At 46.9% G+C, this 21,559-nt stretch overlaps 2 protein-coding genes across 9 annotated transcripts in view; one reads left to right on the forward strand and one right to left on the reverse strand.

The window, feature by feature from the left end:
- EXOSC8 (exosome component 8) overlaps nt 1-1,869 on the forward strand; it is a 238,937-nt gene extending 237,068 nt beyond the window's left edge. For both annotated transcript variants that reach the window (XM_078657200.1, XM_078657199.1), the window contains exon 11: nt 1,654-1,869. In XM_078657200.1, coding sequence (XP_078513326.1) covers nt 1,654-1,769 — 116 coding nt within the window. In that variant the 3' untranslated portion in view covers nt 1,770-1,869. The remainder of the gene's footprint in view (nt 1-1,653) is intronic.
- Nucleotides 1,870-1,889: 20 nt separating this feature from the next.
- The window catches only part of SUPT20H (SPT20 homolog, SAGA complex component), a 404,514-nt gene continuing 384,844 nt past the window's right edge, over nt 1,890-21,559 (reverse strand). For 5 of the 7 annotated variants that reach the window (XM_078657195.1, XM_078657196.1, XM_078657192.1 and 2 more), the window contains exons 24-26: nt 3,567-3,672; nt 3,034-3,155; nt 1,890-2,323 (exon numbers count right to left, since the gene is read on the reverse strand). In XM_078657195.1, the coding sequence (XP_078513321.1) occupies nt 2,195-2,323; nt 3,034-3,155; nt 3,567-3,672 (357 nt within the window). In that variant the 3' untranslated portion in view covers nt 1,890-2,194. The remainder of the gene's footprint in view (nt 2,324-3,033; nt 3,156-3,566; nt 3,673-21,559) is intronic. The other 2 variants (XM_078657198.1, XM_078657197.1) reach the window with 1 other exon arrangement.

A 21,559-nucleotide genomic window follows, 5' to 3' on the forward strand; every position in this document is an offset into this window, starting at 1 on the left:
GTTGGGCGGGGTGTCGCTCCGGCTCCCAGAAACTCGAGGAGGCGCAGAGCCAGCCCAGGCTAAACCGCGGAGCTAAGCCCCTCGTCTCGTCGGATGACTGACGCACATGGGGAAGTCAAAGGCCTCTTTGGCTTCTTACTCTTTCTTTTGTGGGACTTGCCGGGACAGCGTAGACTGCGCCGAAGGGTCCGCTGCCGATCCTTAGACTTTCCTCTCGGCCGGGATCGCACATTGAGTGGCTAGGAGCTTGAGGGACCACTCCCTCAAATCTTTGGGGTGCATGGTACAGTAGTCAATGCTGTCTTTACATCGTGGTGCGCTCAAGACATCGGATGAGACACGATGCTGGTCCGTCACTGACATCTGTTGGTGACGGGCACCGCAGGGCTTAAAGCCAGCTTTCGAGTGAACATGCCTGCCATACCAGGAGAAATTTTTAAAAGTCCACAAAAAGTTGAAAAAGATCAGTCAAAAAATGACTGGGGGATAGCTTTTTCCAGATCTGCAATGGCTGGCACGGATAGAAAACAATTGATGCCAGCACACTGTTGTGGTGCCAATATAGACACTGCAGAAGTCACTTCCAGTGCGGACAATGGCACGCGGAGCCAAATTATACCAGGTACTAGTGCGCAGGGATACTGCTCATGAAAAATTTCCGTATCCAATCGGACGCCTAGGGATAATTCTAAGGTAAGGAATCTGCAGCTCAGGTCATATAAATGATGCAGCTAACCCCATGTTGTTTGTTTTCTACAAAGAACCTTGGAGTAAATGCATTGAATGGCTTTCTTAAAAGCAAAAAGCTAATTCAATAACCATCAATGAATTGTAATACACTATCACCAGCACAGTCATATATGGTCAGTGCTTAGTTTGTATTAAAAATTATCTCGGAGTCGTACCTCTAGTAAACTGAACTGGAGTCCTGAAAAAAAGGAATATCTAAGCCTGTTCTTTGGCATAAAGATTCATCAGCATTGGAACGGTGACTACTAAACTGACCTAAAGCAGAGGCAAAAAGAAACATCCCCGTTAAAGAGGAGACCTTCTGCTTCCGTCCAGCCAGGGAAAAAAAAAAAAAAACTAGTCTTTATAGAGTTGCCAATAGGAATATCCGCTTGGGGCCAGTACGGGTGTAGTTTTCTGATCCACACTCATCCTCTTAGGTATTTGTGGGTAGTACGCTGACCTTTATGAAACTCCTGTTAATATAACAGAACTAATGGCCATTTGATAAACTTCTCTAGCAACATGTCCCTGACTTTTCAACGAAAATGTGTCCAGCCTCCATTCTAAATTAAATGAGCAAGCATCAGAAAACCGAGGCATAGCGTACCTCACTGAAAACACCAGTAATCTCAAACTGGAATGATGTCCTTTTGCCAGTGGTATTACCAAGCATTTACTGGGGAAACTTGTTACTACAAAGCATACATTAATAGAAAAGGTACAAAAAAATGCACACCAATATGCCTATCTTAAACTTCAAATGATCGTAGCATCACTGAATTGCATCATTCCAGAATACCATGCATATTTACTGTAATTTGTGGTAACATGTTGGATGGGATGACATGTACAATTACTTTGATCAAAGTGAATCAAGGAGATGTATGCAAACGTGTGACCTTACTCTATATGTTTTTTCAGGTGGCAGTCCCCTCACGGGCGAAAATCTTCAGGATTGTATTAGTCGAGCTATCACAAGGCACAAAGAAGTTAAGACGCTAATCGATAAAATAATGGAAAGTATTAAGGCAAAATAAAGAAGACACAAGATTATTTTCATTTTTTGTATTTTAAAACAGACTTATAAAAAAATTAATCACGATACTTTTGTACTAAATAAAGAAAATGCCATTGCTACGCAGTCTTTTTCACTTATGTCTGTTACACATCACAGATGCCTGGCATGGCAACAAAACTGCACTGTTAAAAAAAAAAATATGTATTATATATATCCATGTGCTTGCGATCACTCACTGTTCCCTAGTGAGGTGATTATTGCCGACTTCCACTTTCGAAATGCTGGAAGTGCAGCCCGTGATATCAGGCATGATTTTCCATATTCATGTCCTTCTTGTCATCTTAAGTTCTAAAAACACTGATTAAAAAAATCTTCTTCTGCCTTCCCCCTTAAAAATACTTTGCGAGTTTTTTTCCTTTCTCGGTAGAAGAGAATATGAAAACATCAGGATTTAGAATCGTTCGATGTGGTTCGCTTCTTTTTACTTTTTGATTGGCTGTCGGAATGGTGATGTCGTTGCTGAGCTGTTTGTGCTGCTGCCATAGCCATTTGCTGCTGCAAGAATTGCAACTGCTGTCATGGGGATGAAGAAGAACGCAATTACTTATTTAATCAACACATAATGACATGAATAAGTAAGAATATGGAATCTAAAGAACTGAAGGGAAGGGGGAATATCACATACTGAGACAATGGATATATTCAAGCAGCGACTGTGGCACAGGAGCCTGCTCAGGGGACTGTCTCAAATCACCAATGAAGAAGCCTCACAACTTTAGTGAAAAGTGCTCCTTTAATATCTGTTGCATTTGCTGCAGTAAATATGCAAATCCAGCTAACCCCTTCACTATGGAAGCAGAGGTAGTCGCTCTGTCTCCATCAATGAGAATGAATCCACCAATCCAATGCCTTGTTGCAGCTTTTTCCCCACCACAGCAATTATCTGTCGAATGGCCTGATGTGTAGCTGCTTGCATTTTAGAATGCAGTCACGCCTGGCATAGCTCCTTTCATGTGCCACTATCACGACTTGAATGTTGTTAAAGGGTTTAAAAAGTGCTCCAACTTGATCGAGAACTTTAAAAACCTCTAGTTCCTTAGTAGTTCAATGGCCAGAATGTCTTTATCTCTGATAGAGAGACAATTAATAAAAACCAAAGGGGCAGCATTAATTTTTAGCACCAAGAGGTCTATGGGTCCAGAATAATATTCTTCAGAGTTCTCTGAGAAAGGTGTGGTGCCATAAAATCTAGTTTTGGATACTCAGAGAAGTTGCTGGATTACTTGTATCTGTTGCTGCTGCAAGACCTGTTGCTGCTGCTCTTGTAAGGCAGAGGAGAGCTGGAGTCTCTGCTGAGGAAGGCCTTGCCCGGGTCTGTTCACGGCAGAGCCGGGTTGAGACAACACTACGGAAAGGAGAAGGGGAGAGCAGGCAGGTCAGGAAAGGTAGACATGAGGAATAGAAAAGGGATCAGTGGAATCTATTAGAAACTATGTCAAATAGATGCACACACTAGGAACGTTTGTTAGTTGATACATGCAGTTAGATAATGGAAGTGCCGGAGACATGAAACACAGTACCTCATACTGGACTTTAGGGCATAATTCAAGTTTTGTATCAAAGCTCTTGCGTAAATTTCAAGCAGTTTTTTATTTATCAGATTTAGCAAGGCACAGACTGCACATGCTTAAACAAATGATTGCATTTTTTTTTTTTGCATCTTACCAAGATTATCAAGTGTAAAAGTTATGCTGAAATCTCTGCACTCTGTTCCAGTATGAAACCTATTACATAGGGATGTTGGTCAGATACATACCAGCTGCTTGAGGTGGCATGAAGCTCCCTACACCAGCTAAATTAAGAACAGCACCTTGTTGAGCAGCTACAGCCTGGTCTTGGTTGATAAATGCTTGTTCCAAACTCTGCAAGAAGAGAAGCCAGTGTTCATTAAATGAAGTGCAGTAAATTAAAAACCTAACGGACAAGTTACTTACCTTTGTTGTTTTTTAAAAATATATGTTTTATTGGCATTTGTAAAAAATAACATTATCACGTTCAATACAGTTTCATATCTACAGCAAGAGTATCATTAATTTTAAAACATTTCCTAACAGTTCCCTCACTATCACAATATTTATAACCAGTTACTTACCTATGTTAACGCCTTATCTGGTAGAGACACAATCTAGCCGTAGACTCCTTACCTTTGAACTTCCAGGCATCAGGCTGGATCCGGAAGATTTTTGATAGCAGTACCCGTGCGTGCCGGTAGATTGCATCGGTCAACTCTGCGTGACAACCGCGTCCTCAATAAAACCGTCTCTCTGGCACGCTGACGTCAGTACTTTTCACAACATTCCACGCCAGATTCGCAGAGCCATGAAGTGAGTGACCATGGTGTGTTAAAAAGCAACTAGGGCCCTGAAGGGGAGCAACCCAGACACTAAAAACAGTTAAGCAGTGCGGGGAGGATGGGTGAGTCGGTTAGGAATCTGCAGCTAGATCATGTCTCTACCAGATAAGACGTTACGGAAGGTAAGTAACTTGTCCATCTGATAGAGACCTCTAGCCGCAACTTCCTTATCTTTAAACATATACCCAAGCAATACCTTCCCTGGAGGAGGGACTGCAGAAAAGCTTTAAACCAGAAAATCCTGCAAGACAGAGCGGCCAAACAGGCCCTGAAAATCCAGGCAATAGTGATTGGCGAACGTGTGCAGAGATTTCCCACGTGGCCGCTTGGCATATATCAGCAATTGGGACACCACGCTGGGGCACCATGGTGGCTGACTTTGGCCTAGTATAATGGGCCCCAAGACCTTCAGGTGTTTGTAAATGTAGGTATACTTGTAAAGCGCACTGCCGCCCCATCTCGGGGCATCCTGGCGCTGTATACCGCTGTGGAACCCTTCCTGGCTTTCCCTGTGAGATGCTCCCTACTGGGCATCCCCAAGGTGAAGCCAGGCATCCCAGCGCTAATGGGGCCATTGTGGAGATTAAGCAAGCTATTGCCCAGAGTTGCAGAGTGGGACCCATGATTAGAGTAGGCACTTAGGCGAGAATTATTGAGTCCGCGGACATTGAGCCCAAGACCCTGCCGCGTCGGGAATTGAACCCTGGTCCCGGGCCAGACCTCTGCATCAGGGACTGCCGCTTCTAACCAGTGAGCCACACTTCTCCACTTCTCCTTGTTTCTTTGCTAAGGTATAAGATTTTGATACAGAGGATAACCCAGTGATCTGGTCCTCTTTTGGACAACACACCCCTTCTTTGCTCCCACATACCCTCTAAAGAGTTGGCCATCCACCCGGAACTCTTTGGTGCAATCAAGGTAGAATGATAATGCACTTCTTGGGTCCTAATGGTGGAGACGCTCCTCTTCCTTAGAAGGATGCAGAGGGGCATAGAAAGTGGGCAGAGTAACAGACTGTCCCATATGGAAGGGTGTTACCACCTTAGGCAGAAAAAATGCTTTAGTCCGGAGTACAACTTTGCCCGGAAAGATGGCCAGGTAAGGAGGCTAAGATGACAGTGCCAGCAGTTTACTTACCCTCCTGGCAGATGTTATTGCCACCAAAAAGGCTGTTTTGATAGTGAGCAGCCGTAGAGGGCAGTTGTGCAGCGGCTCAAACGGTGCGCACATCAAAAAGGTAAGAACCAAGTTATGGTCCCAATTTGGCATAACAAAAGGGGAAGGGGGAAACAAATGGGTTAGCCCCTTCAAAAATATCAGCACAAGAGGGGATTTAAAAAGTGAAGGCTGATCTGGCAGCCGAAGAAAGGCAAATAGGGCCGACAGTGGCCCATCAGAGTGCCCAGAGCAGAGCCCTACTGGGCCAAAGCAAGAATAAACAGGAGAACATCTGACAGCGAGGCAGAAAAGGGGGTCAATAGACCTTTCTGTACAATATTTGTAGATTTCGGCAAGAAGGTCAAAAGCTGTCAACTCTCACTGCTCAATCTCCTGAGCAGACAGGTTGGGGTGGAAAACCCTCCCCTGCTGCTGCGATAGAAGATCCTCCCGAAGGGGCAGCCTGATCGAAGGATTGATACTCATTGCTAGAATCTTGGGATATCAGACTCTCCATGCCCAGTCCGGAGCCCCAAGAACGACTTGTGTTTGGTCGCTCCTGATCTTCTTGAGCACTCTGGGCAGGAGTGGTAAGGGCGGAAAGGCATATAGGAGGCCTGTGCTCCACTCGTGCTGAAAAGTGTCACCCAGCAGGAGCCGCCTTGGAAACTCCAACACGCAAACTGCTGACATTGTGCATTCTTTTTAGAGGCAAACAGATCTAACAAAGGCTCTGCCCACCGCTGAAAGAGTCCTTGCACCACTTCCGGATGCAGACGCCACCCGTGACCCACAAGGCAGCGTCGACTGAGTTCATACACACTGGAGTTCAGAGAACCGGCCAGATGTTGAACCACCAGGGTAATGCCCTATTATTCCAGCCAGGTCCAGAGACGCAGGGCCTCTTGACGGAGGGTCCATGACCCCACACCACTCTGTTTGTTGCTGTACCACATGGCAGTAGTGTTGTCAGTGAACACCTGAACTAGCCTTTCCTTGATGGATGGTATAAAGGCTTTCAGTGCCAATCGGATTGCTTGAACCTCCAACAGGTTGATGTGGAGTCCTCGGATCTCCACCGCCCCCAGATGGCTGCCCCATCCCAGAAGAGACGCATCCATCACTACTTTGAGATCTGGGTGGGGAATGGAGAGGGTTAGCCTCTGGCCCAATCAGGGTTTGTTAGCCACCAATGCAGGTCTTTCACGGTGCCCTCCAAAATCTGACCCAGGTCAGCGATATTTCCCTGATGCTGTGCCCATTGGAACTTCAGGTCCCACAAGTGGCATGGTCCACTAGCAGGATGCATGAGGCCCAACAGTCTGAGTCCTTCTCACAGAAATCCAGGATAGAGGCTGAAACATATGTATCATAGCCTGAAAATACTGGACTGCAACTGCAGTGTGTCCAGAATTGCTCCGATGAAAGGGAGCGTCTGAGCAGGAGTCAGATGGGATTTTGGCACATAGTTATTGAACCCCAGCAAGTGCAGGTTTGCCGTAGTGTGGAGGTGGGAGACAACTGCTTGAGACAAGCCTGCTTTCAGCAACCAGTCGTTGAGACAGGGGAAGACTGGAACCCCTGATATTCGCATATGGGCTGTGACCACCGCCATCACCTTGGTGGAGGCCAAAGTTGAGCATGGCAAACCAAGTGCTCGTGGAATGCAAACCGCAGGTAGCGACTGTAGGCAGGCAGGATGGGGATATGGAAATAGGCGTCCTGCAAGTCCAATACTACCATTCAGTCTCCTGAGTTCTGGGCAGACAGGACTTGATCAAGACTGAGCATCTTGAACTTCTTCTTAAGGAAGTAGTTGAGGGCTCTAGAGTCAAGAATAGGACGAAGGCCTCCATCCTTCTTTGGAACCAGAAAATAGCAGGAATAAACCTCAGCATGTTTCTGGCCCAGGAACCCCCTTTACAGCTCTCTTGGCCAAGAGAGTCTTGACTTCATCGCGGAGTAGAGCAAGGTGATCCTCCATCAGCCAATCGTAAGCTGGAGGCATGGATGGAGGGGTAGTGTTGAAGGGGAGGGAGTAGCATCTTCGGACTATTTGCAACACCCACCTGTCCAAGGTGATGTCCTATCAGTGGTGAAGGTGATGGTGTACCCTACCATCATCCAGACATGTATGATCCAAGGGGATCGGACTAGAACGGTTTTGTGGTGGAGGAGGGGATGATGGGATGGCTTGGCTTGGCTTGACTTCTGGCTGCCGGAACCTTGGGGGCCGGGTGAACTGTATCCACAGCACGCAGAGGTTGCTCAACTTGAGGGACTCTGGCTGGAGCAGGGTTGGCAGCCCCATGAAAGGAGCAAGCAGCATTAAGAGGCCAGGATATTGTGGTGAGGCCTAAGGACTTGGCCCTAGCCTGCCAATCCTTAAAATGTTCAATCGCTATATCTGCTTGGTCTCCTAAGAGACGTGAGGCATCAAAGGTCATGCCCATAAGATTTACGTGGACATCCCCTGAAAATAGTCCTCAGCCAGGTTTGGTACCGGACGCCTACTGTCGAGGAAACCGCTCTGCCTCGTGAGTCTGTCGTGTCCAAGCCACAGCGGATGGTGAACTTCGCCGCATCTCTCCCATCTGAAATAGCTTGGTAAAGCAGAATCCAGTCCTCCTCCAAAACTCTGAGCAGCACCTGTGCAACCATTTCCCATATCGAATGGAAATAACTGCCCACAAGGCATGCAGTGTTCACCAACGGCATTGCTAGACTGGCAGAAAAGAAAATTTTCTTCCCGAAGCGTTCCAGTCTTTGTAGACTCAATGTAAAGAAACCTACTAAATGTACATAATATTGTACAGCAAAGGACCTAAAAGGCTAAAATGCAAAAATGTACAGACCGTAAACTTTTGATAACGATGAGTTCGAGGCATATGGGCTGCAGATGGTACATTTATGAATAGATCGCCATCTGGTGTTGGGCTCGGATGATTGCACTTTGTTTTTCTTCTGGAGAAGTCTTTGTCGTCATCGATGACTCCTCCTCTGGGTGCTAGTGCGCATGGGCATCGGCTCCATCCTTAGATTGTTTTTTTCCGCCATCGGGTTCGGATGAGGATCGAAGCGCTCCGGATCGACTTCGATAAAGACAATTCGGCGCGTAACCATCTCCAATTCGACGGTATTGTTATCAAACGCGACTACACTTCCATCTCGACGCGTTTCGAAGAACAACTACTACGAGAAGACCAGCTCGACGTAGTCCAGCCCGGAGTCCATGGAAAGGACTCCATTCAAAAAATGTCCAACGTGTGGTGCTAAGTTCCCACACAAGGACCTACACGAGGTGTGCAACCTCTGCTTGTCCCCTGAACACGAATCCAGGGACTGTGAGGCCTGTGCAGCATTTTCCTCAAAATCGACGATTAGAAACCGTCAAGCCCGAAGACACTAGGTATCGAGAATGCAGTCACAAGCAATCCCGGAGCTGTTCGAGGACCAGCACCAGCACCCAGAAGAGGAGGAAGAAGAGGGCGACGAGGCGGGGTCAGAAGCGGACGAGTCCGACGTCGAGGAAATCGACGTCCAACAAACCGTGAGTGACGACGTCCCTTTACCAAAGAACAGACCCCGCACGGTGTCGACCCCGCCCTCGAGCCCGGTCAGACAACCGAAAAAAGTTTCAGACGCCCCGCCTTCGGGCCCGGCAAAGAAACCGAAACCGAAACACTCGGTCTCCCATCATGGTGGTTCTGATAAACGACCCACCCCGACATCGACACCGAAGCTCCATATCAAGGACAGCTCGAAGTCGAAACAGTCCATGTCGGCACCGAAACACGCTTCGACGTCGAAAACACCCTCGACACCGAAGACACACTCGACACCGAAAACATCGGATCCGAACAAAATCTCGGTACCGAAAATACAAATGGACAGCCAGAAGAAAAAACACCTGTTGGACCCGAAAACTGCGGTACCGACACAGGAATATAAAACCGATCCTAAACAAAAGACTCTGTTTATTGATCCACAAACTGGCAAGGTAGTCACAGAACTACCTAAAAAGAGGAAAAATGAACAATCGGACGACAAGACTCCTCCGAAGAAGAGAACAATGGGGACAAATACAACTCCTCCCCCTTCTCCACAACCTAGAGACTCACCCTCTTCACCTACTCCTCACAATAGAACAACTATTCCTCCCACACTACCATCTACACCTACAACAGACGTAGAAAGTGACACAGGGGAGGGAGAACATCCTGGGGATGATGAAGACACAATCCCAGAGGAGGCAGACCCATGGGAACAGTACAATGTAGGGTCAGATAACGATAACGACCCTGAATTGTATCCGTCAAAACCTTCACCTCCTGATGATAATACTGGGTTTGCGCAACTCCTTAATAGAGCAGCAAAATACCACAAGGTAGAACTACATGCAGAACCTCAAATAGAGGATTTCCTATTAGAAACACTACCCGCTGCACAAAGAACATCAGGAACACTACCAATGCTTAAGGGCCTTCTCAATCACACATCAGAGATATTCAAAGAACCAGTGAGGGCTAGGGTACTGAACCCAAGAATTGATAAGAAATATAGGGCAGCTCCAAAAGACCCAATATTCATCAAAGGACAGATTCCTCTAGACTCACTAGTGGTCACAAACGCTCGTAAGAGAGCAAACTCTTTATCTACAGGAGAAGCTCCGCCTCCTGACAAAGAGTCTAAGCTAATAGATGCCTCTGGCAAGAGAGTAGCATCTCAAGCGGCAAACAGCTGGCGCATAGCTAATACACAAGCACTACTTGCAAGGTATGACAGAGCGCATTATGATGAGTTAGAAAAACTCCTCACACATCTCCCTAAAGAACATCAAAAGAGGGCAGATCAACTCATACAGGAAGGGAAGTTAATTACTAACACTTCAATCAAGTGCGCCCTAGACGCGGCAGACACTGCAGCAAGATCCATAAACACAAGCGTTATGTTAGGGAGACCTGCATGGCTCAGGGTTCAAACAAGAGGTGCAAACTTCATTACTGAACCAACCTTTTGATGAGAAAACACTTTTCGGCACAGGGACAGATGAGGCCTTAGAAAAGATGAAAAAGGATACGGAAACGGCTAAATCAATGGGAGCATTGCAACAGCCGACCCAAAGAGGTTCCTTTCGTAGATCCACCTATAGAGGAGGATCCAAAAATACAGGTACAAGCCAGCAACAAACCTCTTTTACACCGACATCACCCAGAGGTAATTCTAGAGGTAGTTACAGAGGTAACAACAACAAGGGTAGAGGTCGTGGTAACAACAACAAGGGTAGAGGTCGTGGAAACAACAACAACCGCAACTCTCCAACCCCAAAGCAGTGACTTCATACAGCTCCCCCCAGACCATATAACACCGGTCGGGGGACGCCTATCACAGTTCCTACCTGTCTGGGAAAACATCACATCAGACAGGTGGGTGAGACAAATTATCCAACATGGTTATTGCCTGGAACTCACATCTACCCCACCAAACATCCCCCCCAAACAGCGTCCAATGAAACAAGATCACTTAACACTGTTAAAACAAGACGTACTATCTCTGCTACAAAAGCATGCCATAGAGAAGGTTTCAAAGCAACAACAAGGGACAGGAGTATACTCCCTATACTTCCTAATCCCCAAAAAGGACGGGTCTCTAAAGCCAATACTAGACCTAAGACCTCTCAACGCATACATAAATTCGGAACATTTCCACATGGTCACGCTCCAACAAGTACTTCCTTTACTGAAGAAAGGGGACTTTCTTTCTACACTGGATCTAAAAGACGCTTACTTTCATATCCCTATTCACAAAGCCCACAGGAAATACCTAAGGTTTGTGGTAGAAGGAAAACACTATCAGTTCAAAGTCCTTCAGTTTGGTGTCACGACGGCACCAAGGGTGTTCACAAAATGCTTAGCAGTGGTTGCTGCCCACCTAAGAAGACAACAGATACATGTCTTCCCATACTTGGACGACTGGCTAATAAAGGCCAAGTCACAAGAAGAATGTCTTCAGAACACACAGAAGACAATTCACATGCTACACCAACTAGGGTTCACTGTGAACTACACAAAGTCACACCTGCAACCAAGCAAGGTTCAACAATATTTAGGGGCTACTATAGACACAGAAAAAGCCAAAGTATACCCCAATCCAGTCAGGATCCAGACAATGCTTACAATCATTCAAAGATTTCAGCCACAACACTCACTAACAGCAAGAGTGTTCATGCAGCTATTAGGAATGATGTCATCCTGCATACTGCTAATACCATATGCCAAACTACAAATGCGTCCGCTACAAGAATGTTTAGCGACACAGTGGAATCAGGCTCAAGGACAGATTACAGATCTGGTGTTGGTAGACGACCGCACACACCGCTCTCTGAAGTGGTGGAACACAACAAACATTGCCAAGGGGCGGTCGTTCCTAGAACCAATTCCACAGGTGACAATAACAGCGGACGCATCGCTCACAGGATGGGGAGCGCATATGGAGAAATATACAGTACAAGGAAGATGGAGTGTGCAGGAGAGAAGGCTGCACATCAATCATCTAGAACTACTAGCAGTGTTTCTAGCATTAAAAGCCTTTCAAATGCACGTTACCAACAAAGCAGTCCTGATCAGAACAGACAACATGACAGCAATGTATTATATTCAAAAACAGGGGGGGGACGCACTCTCTCCAACTATCCAGACTAGCGCAGGAAATTTGGAGATGGGCCATTCCTCAAAACATCTATCTGTTAGCAGAACACCTACCAGGAGTTCAAAACCAGATAGCAGACATCTTAAGCAGACAGTCGGAACAAATACACGAATGGGAACTGCACCAACAAATACTGCAACCATTCTTCCAAAGATGGGGACAACCAGAGATAGACCTATTTGCCACTCATCAGAACGCAAAATGCCAAAGCTTCGCGTCCAGGTACCCACACCACCTGTCGCAGGGCAATGCGTTATGGATAAATTGGTCCAACAAATTTGCATACGCTTTTCCCCCTCTCCCACTAATCCCATTAGTGGTCAGAAAGCTGCAACAACACTCCATGACCATGATACTAGTAGCACCCACGTGGGCAAGACAACCGTGGTTCACCACGCTCTTGCAACTCTCACAAGTGCCACACCAAAAGCTAAGAATTCGACCCATGCACCTTACACAGAACCATGGAGAAATAATGCACCCAGGTCCCACACAACTGAAACTAGCGATCTGGCTCCTGAAATCCTAGAATTTGGGTACTTAGATCTACCCCCAAATTGCATGGAGATAATTAAGCAAGCGCGACGTCCCACCACCAGGGCATGCTACGCAGCTAAGTGGAAGAGGTTTGCTATATACTGTACCACTAATAATATCAACCCTCTGGACGTATCAACAAAGGAGATTATTTGCTACTTACTACACTTACAGCAATGTAATCTCGCGTATACATCTATCAGAGTACATCTAGCAGCTATAGCAGCGTACCTACAAAACAGGCAGCACATATCCCTGTTTAGAGTGCCAGCGATAAAAGCCTTCATGGAAGGCCTTAAAAGAGTCATTCCACCAAGATTACCACCTTCACCGGTCTGGAACCTCAATGTAGTACTCACCAGACTAATGGGACCACCTTTCGAACCTATGCATAGGTGCGAAATACAATTCCTTACATGGAAGGTGGCCTTTCTTATAGCCATTACCTCACTCAGGAGAGTAAGTGAATTACAGGCACTGACAATACAAGAACCATTCCTACAATTACATCAGAATAAAGTGGTTCTTAGAACAAACCCAAAGTTCTTGCCTAAAGTAATTTCAGCATTTCACATCAATCAACCGGTGGAACTACCAGTCTTTTTCCCAAAGCCACAGACGGTAGCAGAAAGGGCCCTACATACACTAGATGTCAAAAGGGCCATTTTGTACTACATAGAAAGGACACAAGATTTCAGGAAAACTAAACAACTATTTGTAGCATTTTCCCCAACACATAAAGGCAATCCCATCTCTAAAGCAGGCATCGCTAGATGGATTGTAAGATGTATACAAATATGTTACATAAAAGCAAAGAGAACATTAACTGTTCCTCCTAGAGCTCATTCTACACGTAAGCTAGGAGCATCTATGGCATTCTTAGGGAACATTCCCCTAGATGACATATGTAGAGCAGCAACTTGGTCTACACCACATACCTTTACAAAGCACTACTGTGTTGATGTGCAGGCTACACAACAAGCCAGAGTGGGCCAAGCTGTATTAAAAACTCTATTTCAAACAGTTGCGACAGACACGGGTGACCACCGCTAGGGAGGTAACTGCTGTATAATCTATTCATAAATGTACCATCTGCAGCCCATATGCCTCGAACGGAATATGCTACTTACCAGTATGCATCTGTTCTTGGCATAGAGGGCTGCAGAGTGGTACATGCCCTCCCTGGAAACCTGTGTCTGTCCCAACATTATCTTATTTAGATACATTGGCATATCTTTATGTATTCTACTACACTACTCCATCTAACCCTACTATGGCAAAACAATCTAAGGATGGAGCCGATGCCCATGCGCACTAGCACCCAGAGGAGTCGTCATCGATGACGACAAAGACTTCTCCAGAAGAAAAACAAAGTGCAATCATCCGAGCCCAACACCAGATGGCGATCTATTCATAAATGTACCACTCTGCAGCCCTCTATGCCAAGAACAGATGCATACTGGTAAGTAGCATATTCCTTACAACGAACATTCTAACTTTCCAGTGGGTGCGGAAGGGAACGTGCCACAGGATGTGGAAACTTGGATGACCTAGCTTGGTGGGGTGGGCAGTGAAGAAAGCTGGGTCACCTGGTTTAGGGCTATCGTGGCAGGCAATAATTCTGTTCACAGAAGCCCAAGTGCTGGGCTTGGACCAGATGCCCAGAAGAATGACCGTTAAGGACTCGTTGAAAAGGCAGCAAGGTTTATAAGTGGAGACTGCAGAGCCTCTGTGAAGACGTTAATGTTGACTGCCACCGTAAGAAGCTGCAGGTCCAAGCCCTACGCACCACCATTGCAAGTGACGCCCCCCTCCTCCGTAGCCTGGTTAAGGGGAGACAGCATGCCAGAATATGCGGAGGTGTCCAGGCCACTAGCGGCACCCAGTTCCTCATACCAGTCCATATCTTGAGTTTGTGGGATTTTCAAGGGATTCTGCTCCCCCTCTCAATCCTCCTCATCCATTCCCAACCCTTCAAAATAGGGCAGGTTGAATGGCATGGAGCCCTATGGCTCAGTCTGCACCGGTCGCAGCATCAGTGGATGCCCGACCGGCTCCGTGTCACCCACAATGATAATTGGGAAGATGCTGCTGCTGGCGCCAAGAACAGTGGTACCGGACGTGGCGCTAAGGTACGACTGGCGCAGCCAGGGGGCCGTGGGACCGGACCTGAAGGATCAAAAACCACGGGGACTCCATCTGAGCCTGCAGGGCCTGAAGGCGCCCCTGCAGGGTCAGGCCACCCAAATACAGTGCACTTGGCATCATAAAATTAATTTAGTTGGGTGGGTGTCGCTCTGGGAAAGGGAGGGAAATGCAGAACTGACCCAGGCACCCGCTCCGTGGAGAGGGGCCTCAAACACAGAAGTTCTTCTGTCTTGTGTGACGGACGGGTGAAGTTGAAGCACGCTTTGACTTCTTGTGGTGCCTCCTACCTGACAGTGACAAATTCAAGGAAGAAGACTTATACCCTCTAGAGCGGTGCTTGGACCTTACTCTCGACCAGGAACAAGATTGACAAGCCGACCTCCCAGGTGCGGGACACTGGGCCACGATCAGCTTTAGGGACCACTCTTTCAAAGACTTTGGTGCCATGGCCCAGTTTGTGTCAGGGTCGCGCTCCAGGCACCAAAGACATACAAGATGGGGGTCAGTGACTGACCTGGCAAGGTGACAGGCGTAGCACGGCTTAAACAGAGAGGTCTTCTTGCTAGACAACCCTAACATACCTTAAGGAATCAACATAAAGTCAAAAAAAAGTACTTCAAAAAATGACAGGGGGTAGCTCTTTGACAGTTCTACGCTGGCTGGCGCAGAAAGAAAAGAACCGATGTAAGCGCGTGCAGAGTGGCGGTTATATTTATGAGACAGACATCACAATGTGGTCACGCAGAGTCGACCGACGCCATCTATCATCGCGCACGGATACTGCTATAAAAAATCTTCCGGATCCAGCCTTACGCCTGGAATTCAAAGGTAAGGAATCTATGGCTAGATGACTATCAGATATTTGGATTCTAGCAAACATACATAGTGCTTTTAACATGATAATTGCTTCAGGAACCGGACCTATTTCTAATACTCTTTGTCAGACATGAAAAGGGCTATATGGCATATCAAAGGAATTGACTCCTGCCTCTTTTAAGGCCCTTAATTTCACTGTACTTTATAGGGTCCCCATCGTTAAAGTATGCTGTGGATTAGCAGAGATCATACCAAATTCTCTTTGGTATGCAGACCAAATTTTGCTTAGACTATAATGTACAATATAGGCCAACAGAAATCTTCCTGTTGGTCTCACTCTCTCTAGCCCTGGAATACTGTGCATCAATAATTAAGTCCAGATTTACTAATCTTTCACGCTAGAGGTGAGAGATTAACTGCACTGTATTAATAAAGAAATGGTTCTGTTCAGCACTCTGTGTCAACACTTTAGTGGCTGCCTAGCACCAACACAAGCATCCTTGCGTCATTTTACCAGAGTGCCTATATTTTTGGGCAGGAAGAGATACATTCCTGCGGAAAATCAATCCTTTGAGGTGCATTCCTCTTTGCGTCTGTGCTACGGAATGCAGCACACATGCTTAGAGGAAGTAACAAGGAGAACTAAAGGCATTTCTCCTCATTAGAAGGTATGGTAGGTGAAAAATGTTTGCGCAATCTTAAGTTTACTGACTTAATTAAATCTGGATATGCATCAAAATAAATGGGTGGATGCAGGGAAACGCCCAATGCTCCACCCACGTAACGCCACCCTGATGCAGGGTAATGCAAGGCGCAGCGTTACATTTGTTTGCAGGTGAGAAGTGACGCGAGGCAACGCATATCGTTTATTTGTGGCAATGTAAATGTCACCTAAGCACTTGTGTTGCCTTTCGAACTCTTATATGAAGCAAGGACAATACAAGTGCATACTACATCTGGGCCGTAATGTTTGCTGTCCTATCAGAAAGTGTTTTTTTCTTCTTATTTTTCTGTAAAGGAAAACAACGAAGCATGTTTTGTGCTGATGGATATACTGCACTTTTTTATGGTTGCATGTTCCTCTCCCCCACTGTACAGCATACTGTCCCACTGCGAGAAACGTGCTTGCCTTCAACTACAACCCAATTAGATTTTGGCCAAACTTGTTTGACTGTAATTACCATGGGTTACTTACTAACAAGTTGCAGATGATCAGAAACATGATCACTGTTGTTCTAGGGTGTGCTGCTTCATAGGTCCGCCCGCAAGACTGGAGGTGAACTTCAGTATGGATTGTGGGGGATAGGCCTTCATGGTTAACCCACACTTGCCACTGCTAGGGTCCATCTGCTGGTGCTAAAACACCAGGACTTCTAAGGTCTAGGAGAGTGGTCTGGGGGACTGGCCATGAACGCTGAACCTAGTTACTCAGTTTGGCAGCTCTGACCATAGTGCCACATCCTCTCCCCCACTGTACAGCATACTGTCCCACTGCGAGAAACTTGCTTGCCTTCAACTACAACCCAATTGTGCCACGCTATAAACAACTGGATGCAACTCAATTAAAATTATGCACTTGACAAGAGTAATATGCTGCCTAAAAAAGTTGTAACATCATTCTGGAAAAAACAAATACTCACAGAAAGCAACATTAAGTAAAGCATGTGAAATGTAAGAAAGAACATGGTTACCTTAACGCTTTTACACTCACTATTCAGAAATTAGTGAGTGCTTTTGCCTGAAAAGTTAAGGACATGACTTCAGGGACCGGAACGGACCCGTTTCAATGTCCATTGCTTATATCCATACAATACGTGACCAATATGCTTTAAAAAGAACACATTCCTGAATACAGAGCTGCAGTACACATTTTGTTTTCCAATCCACGTATCAATCAGGGAAGTGCCGTACCTCCAGGATTGGGGCATTTCCCCACCCGAGGAAAACCATGTTGTTCAAAGACAGAAGAGAAAACCAAAGAAGAGCTTCACTGACAAACTCTGTAAAGTGGCGCTAATGTTTGGGTGTAAATAAAACCAATCTAGCCACTTTGCAAGCACTCTCTCTTGCATTATTTAGTTATTTATCATATTTTTAACCTTTTTTTCTCTCCGTCCCGAGGCTGCACTTTGGAATAGAAAAATGTCAGCAAAAGTGTTTTGCTTTTTTGGATCGATTTCATAGGGAAACAAACGAAAAGAGAATGAGAACCTTGTTTTTGAAGTCACAGTTTTCAGTAAGTGAGGAGGAGATAGACAGAAGAAGAAGGGATAAGAGGAAGAAAGAGAGAGGGGAGTTAGGGGGCAGCTGCCAGCAGCAGAGCAGACGTGCACACTGTCCTTGTCTTCTCTGGTAAGAAGGAAAAGACAGAGTTCTTTTCCTTCTCTGCACCCGCCCGCCAGACCATGGACGCCATGCCTTTTCTGTAGGCCTTGGCTATTTCTGCCGTTCTGGGACAATTGTTTAAAATAAAAAAGTAGGGGAACGGAATCTATTGAATTAAAGAAGTAGGGGCACGCCGTGCCCTGCCGATCCCGCCCACTTCAACCACCGGGCATGGAGAGATTAAGTGATTTGCCCAGAATCACAGAATGGTGAGCCCATGCCGAGACTCGAACCAGGTTTCCCAGTTCCAAAGTAGGAAGCTCTGGTAGTAACGCCACATCCTCGCCCTACATCACTTCAGCTCCCCTCTCAAACTCTCTACAAGAGCTTTCTTTCTTTCTCAAGGATGCGTTATCAGTCATGACTCTATCTTGTGATGTGATCATTGTTCTTTTTTTTCTATCCTGAAACCTCTTCAAATGGGGTCCACTGGTGCTGTAAATCGAACGAAAAATAAGCGTAAACAAACACTCAACCCCCCTTCCTTGGGCCATTTTTGGCCCAGAGGACCAGGCCTTTTTAGGTCTCGCGTGTAGCGTTGCAGTGCAACGCGCTGCTCGCTCTGCGAGAACTCTTGTGATGAAGGAGATTTCAGAAGGGGGCTTTAAGCCCTGCCCCTTATTTCCATTGGCTGGCGTCACCGTTTATGGTAAGTGGTGGCCTGCCATTGGAAATAAGCTTTCTGGGTTGCCTCCCTTTTGCTTTTTGTTCGGCCCACCCGGACTGGCTCGCCTGCTTTCCTTCTGTCGTGAAGCAGTTTCTTATCGCAAGGAGGCGTGTTATATAAACAAGCCCTGCGATCCAGTCCGGATGGGCCATCCCAAAAGGAGATAGGGCGCAGCGTGTTTATTTTTGCATCACGCTTTCACTTTAAAGCGCGATGCAAAAATAAACAGCGGGAATGGCTAGCGCTTGGTTTTCTTGTGTGCTTCCCTGCAGGTCCTGCTGTTCGCACCTTTTGAGAGGAAGTGTGCGCACTGCCGCAGCTGGCACATCTGCCCGCACTCCGATTCCTTGGTCCAGCGCTCTCTACCCGGACCGCCTCTTCCTGTCCTGACTGGCACCGTCCGAAGCACTGGTCTCCCCATCGGACTGAGAACTCTTCAAATCCATCACCGAAGTAGCGAATCAGTCCCGGCAGCAACTTACTGTTCGCCGCCATGTCCAGGAAGCAGAGAGGTGAGGGTCTGCTGCTTGTGTGCAATTCTGTTCTTTGGCGTTCTCCATCTATTCTCGGCTCCAGGCACGGAGAGATTCACTGCTTCTCAACTTCAGAATTGTTCTAACTCAGTCGCTATTTTCTGTCCATCGTCCCACCCCTGTTCCATGTCTGTTTTTGGTCGACATCTTAACCTCCCTCAAAGCTCTACTGAAATGGGCACTGTGGGGCTCCCAGAGGATTTGCTGCTAGTATTCCAACTACCAAGTTGTTTTCATGGGCCCGGCCCTACATCTCTCCTGTGTCTTAAACTCTTGAAGGGGGTGGGGTCCTGTCTGACAGAGGGGTGTTTTGTGGATCCACCCACTGGCCCCCCTGTGTGTGCCCCCTTGACATGAGCAAGTTTGCTGCAGTGGTTCAAGTGAGATAAAGACATGCAGACACTGGGTACACAACCTTACATACATTCTTCGTATCTTTAAATATGTTGCGCAGGAAGCTGCTTCAATGCAATTTCAGTGGAAATTATTTCTTGCTTGTGCCCGTACTCCCTTTTTTTATTTCTCAAAAGGCAGTTTGTTTCAGCCCTCAGATCCTGACACGCCATAATTGTAGTTCTGAAATGCTGTGCTCTGTGTGACGCAGTTTGCTGATGCTCCACCAGTAGAAAGTTTTGAACAAGGCTTAGTTTAAAGTCCACTTGAATTCCTCATCTGCTTTCAGTGACCTACTTAGCCTGTAGTTCCTTCACACCCTAACCACACTGTGCTGGCACTGTGCCTGCACGCCATGGTGTTTGTCACTTTGTACTGGCACTGCTGCACCCCAACATGTCGGCCACCTTTTCAATGTAACGACACAGCTTCTCCCCAGGGCATGTGTCACCCTTTACGGTGTGTTAACACTGCTTTCGCGCTCCACTGCATGTGTCACTTGTTGCAGTGTATTGGCACCGTTTCTGCCAGCACCTACCTCCCACCACTTTCTGTGGCATGCAGTACAATTTGCAGTGTGCTGACAAGCCAACCTCTCCCTTCCAGTTGGTGCCACCTTTTGCTTTGCAGTGTGCATGCACAGTTTTTGCTCCTGTGTGTGTAGACGCAGTGTTGGCACAGCCACAATTTAGACCTTCTTTCCAAGGATTCAGGCACAGCTCTAGCACCCCAACAGTGTCTAGGATGTGGGCACTATTTTTACATCTTTACAATTCCTCCCGCACATTAAAGGTGATGGCGTAGTTGTTGACCCCCTCCTTGTGTATCCTCTTTGCTTTGGTATTTCCACCGGCCTCACATGCGCATTCTCTTGCTAGCACTGGCACCGGCACTGCAACATCTCTTTTGGGGGAATGGCACTGTTCCTGACCCCAACCAATCCCTAGAGGGCTAGTGCAGTCACTGACCCCCTAACTAGTCTATAGCCCAGTTCATGCCCTCCCTCCCGAGGTGGTTCGGCAGTCCCAGTTCCTACTCACTCACAGCACCTTCTTTCTGCACCTCCAAGGGTGCTGGCCTACTACCGGCCCTCTCTCCAAGGGTGCTGGTGCGGTCCTCATCCATACTCAAGAGGGCTGGCACTGCCATGGGCTCCCTTCCACGGTGCTGCCCTTGTCCCTGCCCCTTCGGTACTGACCCAGTCCTCCCTCTCTCTCCCAAGGGCTGGTGCGGTCCTTACTTCTCCACTTTAGGGGTTGAACAGTCCATGCCCTCCCTCACTGGAGGCAGGCTCCTCCCTGGCAGGTGATGTGCATGGTAACTCCTGGTGAGATGCCCCCATGCACCTGGGCAGCGCTCCAAAGGTAGAAGCCCTGGGTCAGGTGCAGATAGATGGTAACTTACACAGTCAGTCAGCCATCACAATAAAGGCCTCTGAGTCTTTGTGTGTGTGTGTGTGTGTGTGTGTGTGTACGCAGGGGTGAGGGCTGCCATGCTCACAGAACCAGCTTTGATGGCATGAGGAGGTGACCGAGCAGGGACTAGTCCTGAATTCAGGTGGGCCTTTCTTTACTCTGTCTCTCGTTTCCAGCTACAAGTTTCAAAAATCTGTTTTTGTGCATGAAACAATGGTGTGGTTTGTGCTTTCTCAAAGCAATAAAACCCGCCAATATCGTTTCCTTGGTCTCCTTCACCAAATGTGTTTTACTGTAGGGAATCAAAGGGGTTCTTCTTTTATTCTGATTATGGACTAAAGTTGTTTCCTTACCTTGACTTGGAACATATTATTCTCAGTATTATGATCAATCTGGCACCCTGATATTGATGCTGGGGTGGGGGTTGGCTTGTGTGATGGTGCCTTGTGAGAACTAAAATGCCACTTGCCATGGTAGGGTTTCCAGTCATTGTCCAGGCATTGACCCAGAGCTAGTGTGCGTGCCGGTAGATGGGTTTTTAAAGAAAATTTGGTGAAGCTCTCCTCATTGCACAAAGGTGTGATGTAGTGCTTAGGCCGTGGATTGTGTAAACAGGTGTCCTGAATTCTGTTCCTG

Source organism: Lissotriton helveticus, chromosome 8, assembly GCF_964261635.1.
Source record: "Lissotriton helveticus chromosome 8, aLisHel1.1, whole genome shotgun sequence".
Taxonomy (NCBI): Eukaryota; Metazoa; Chordata; class Amphibia; order Caudata; family Salamandridae; genus Lissotriton; species Lissotriton helveticus.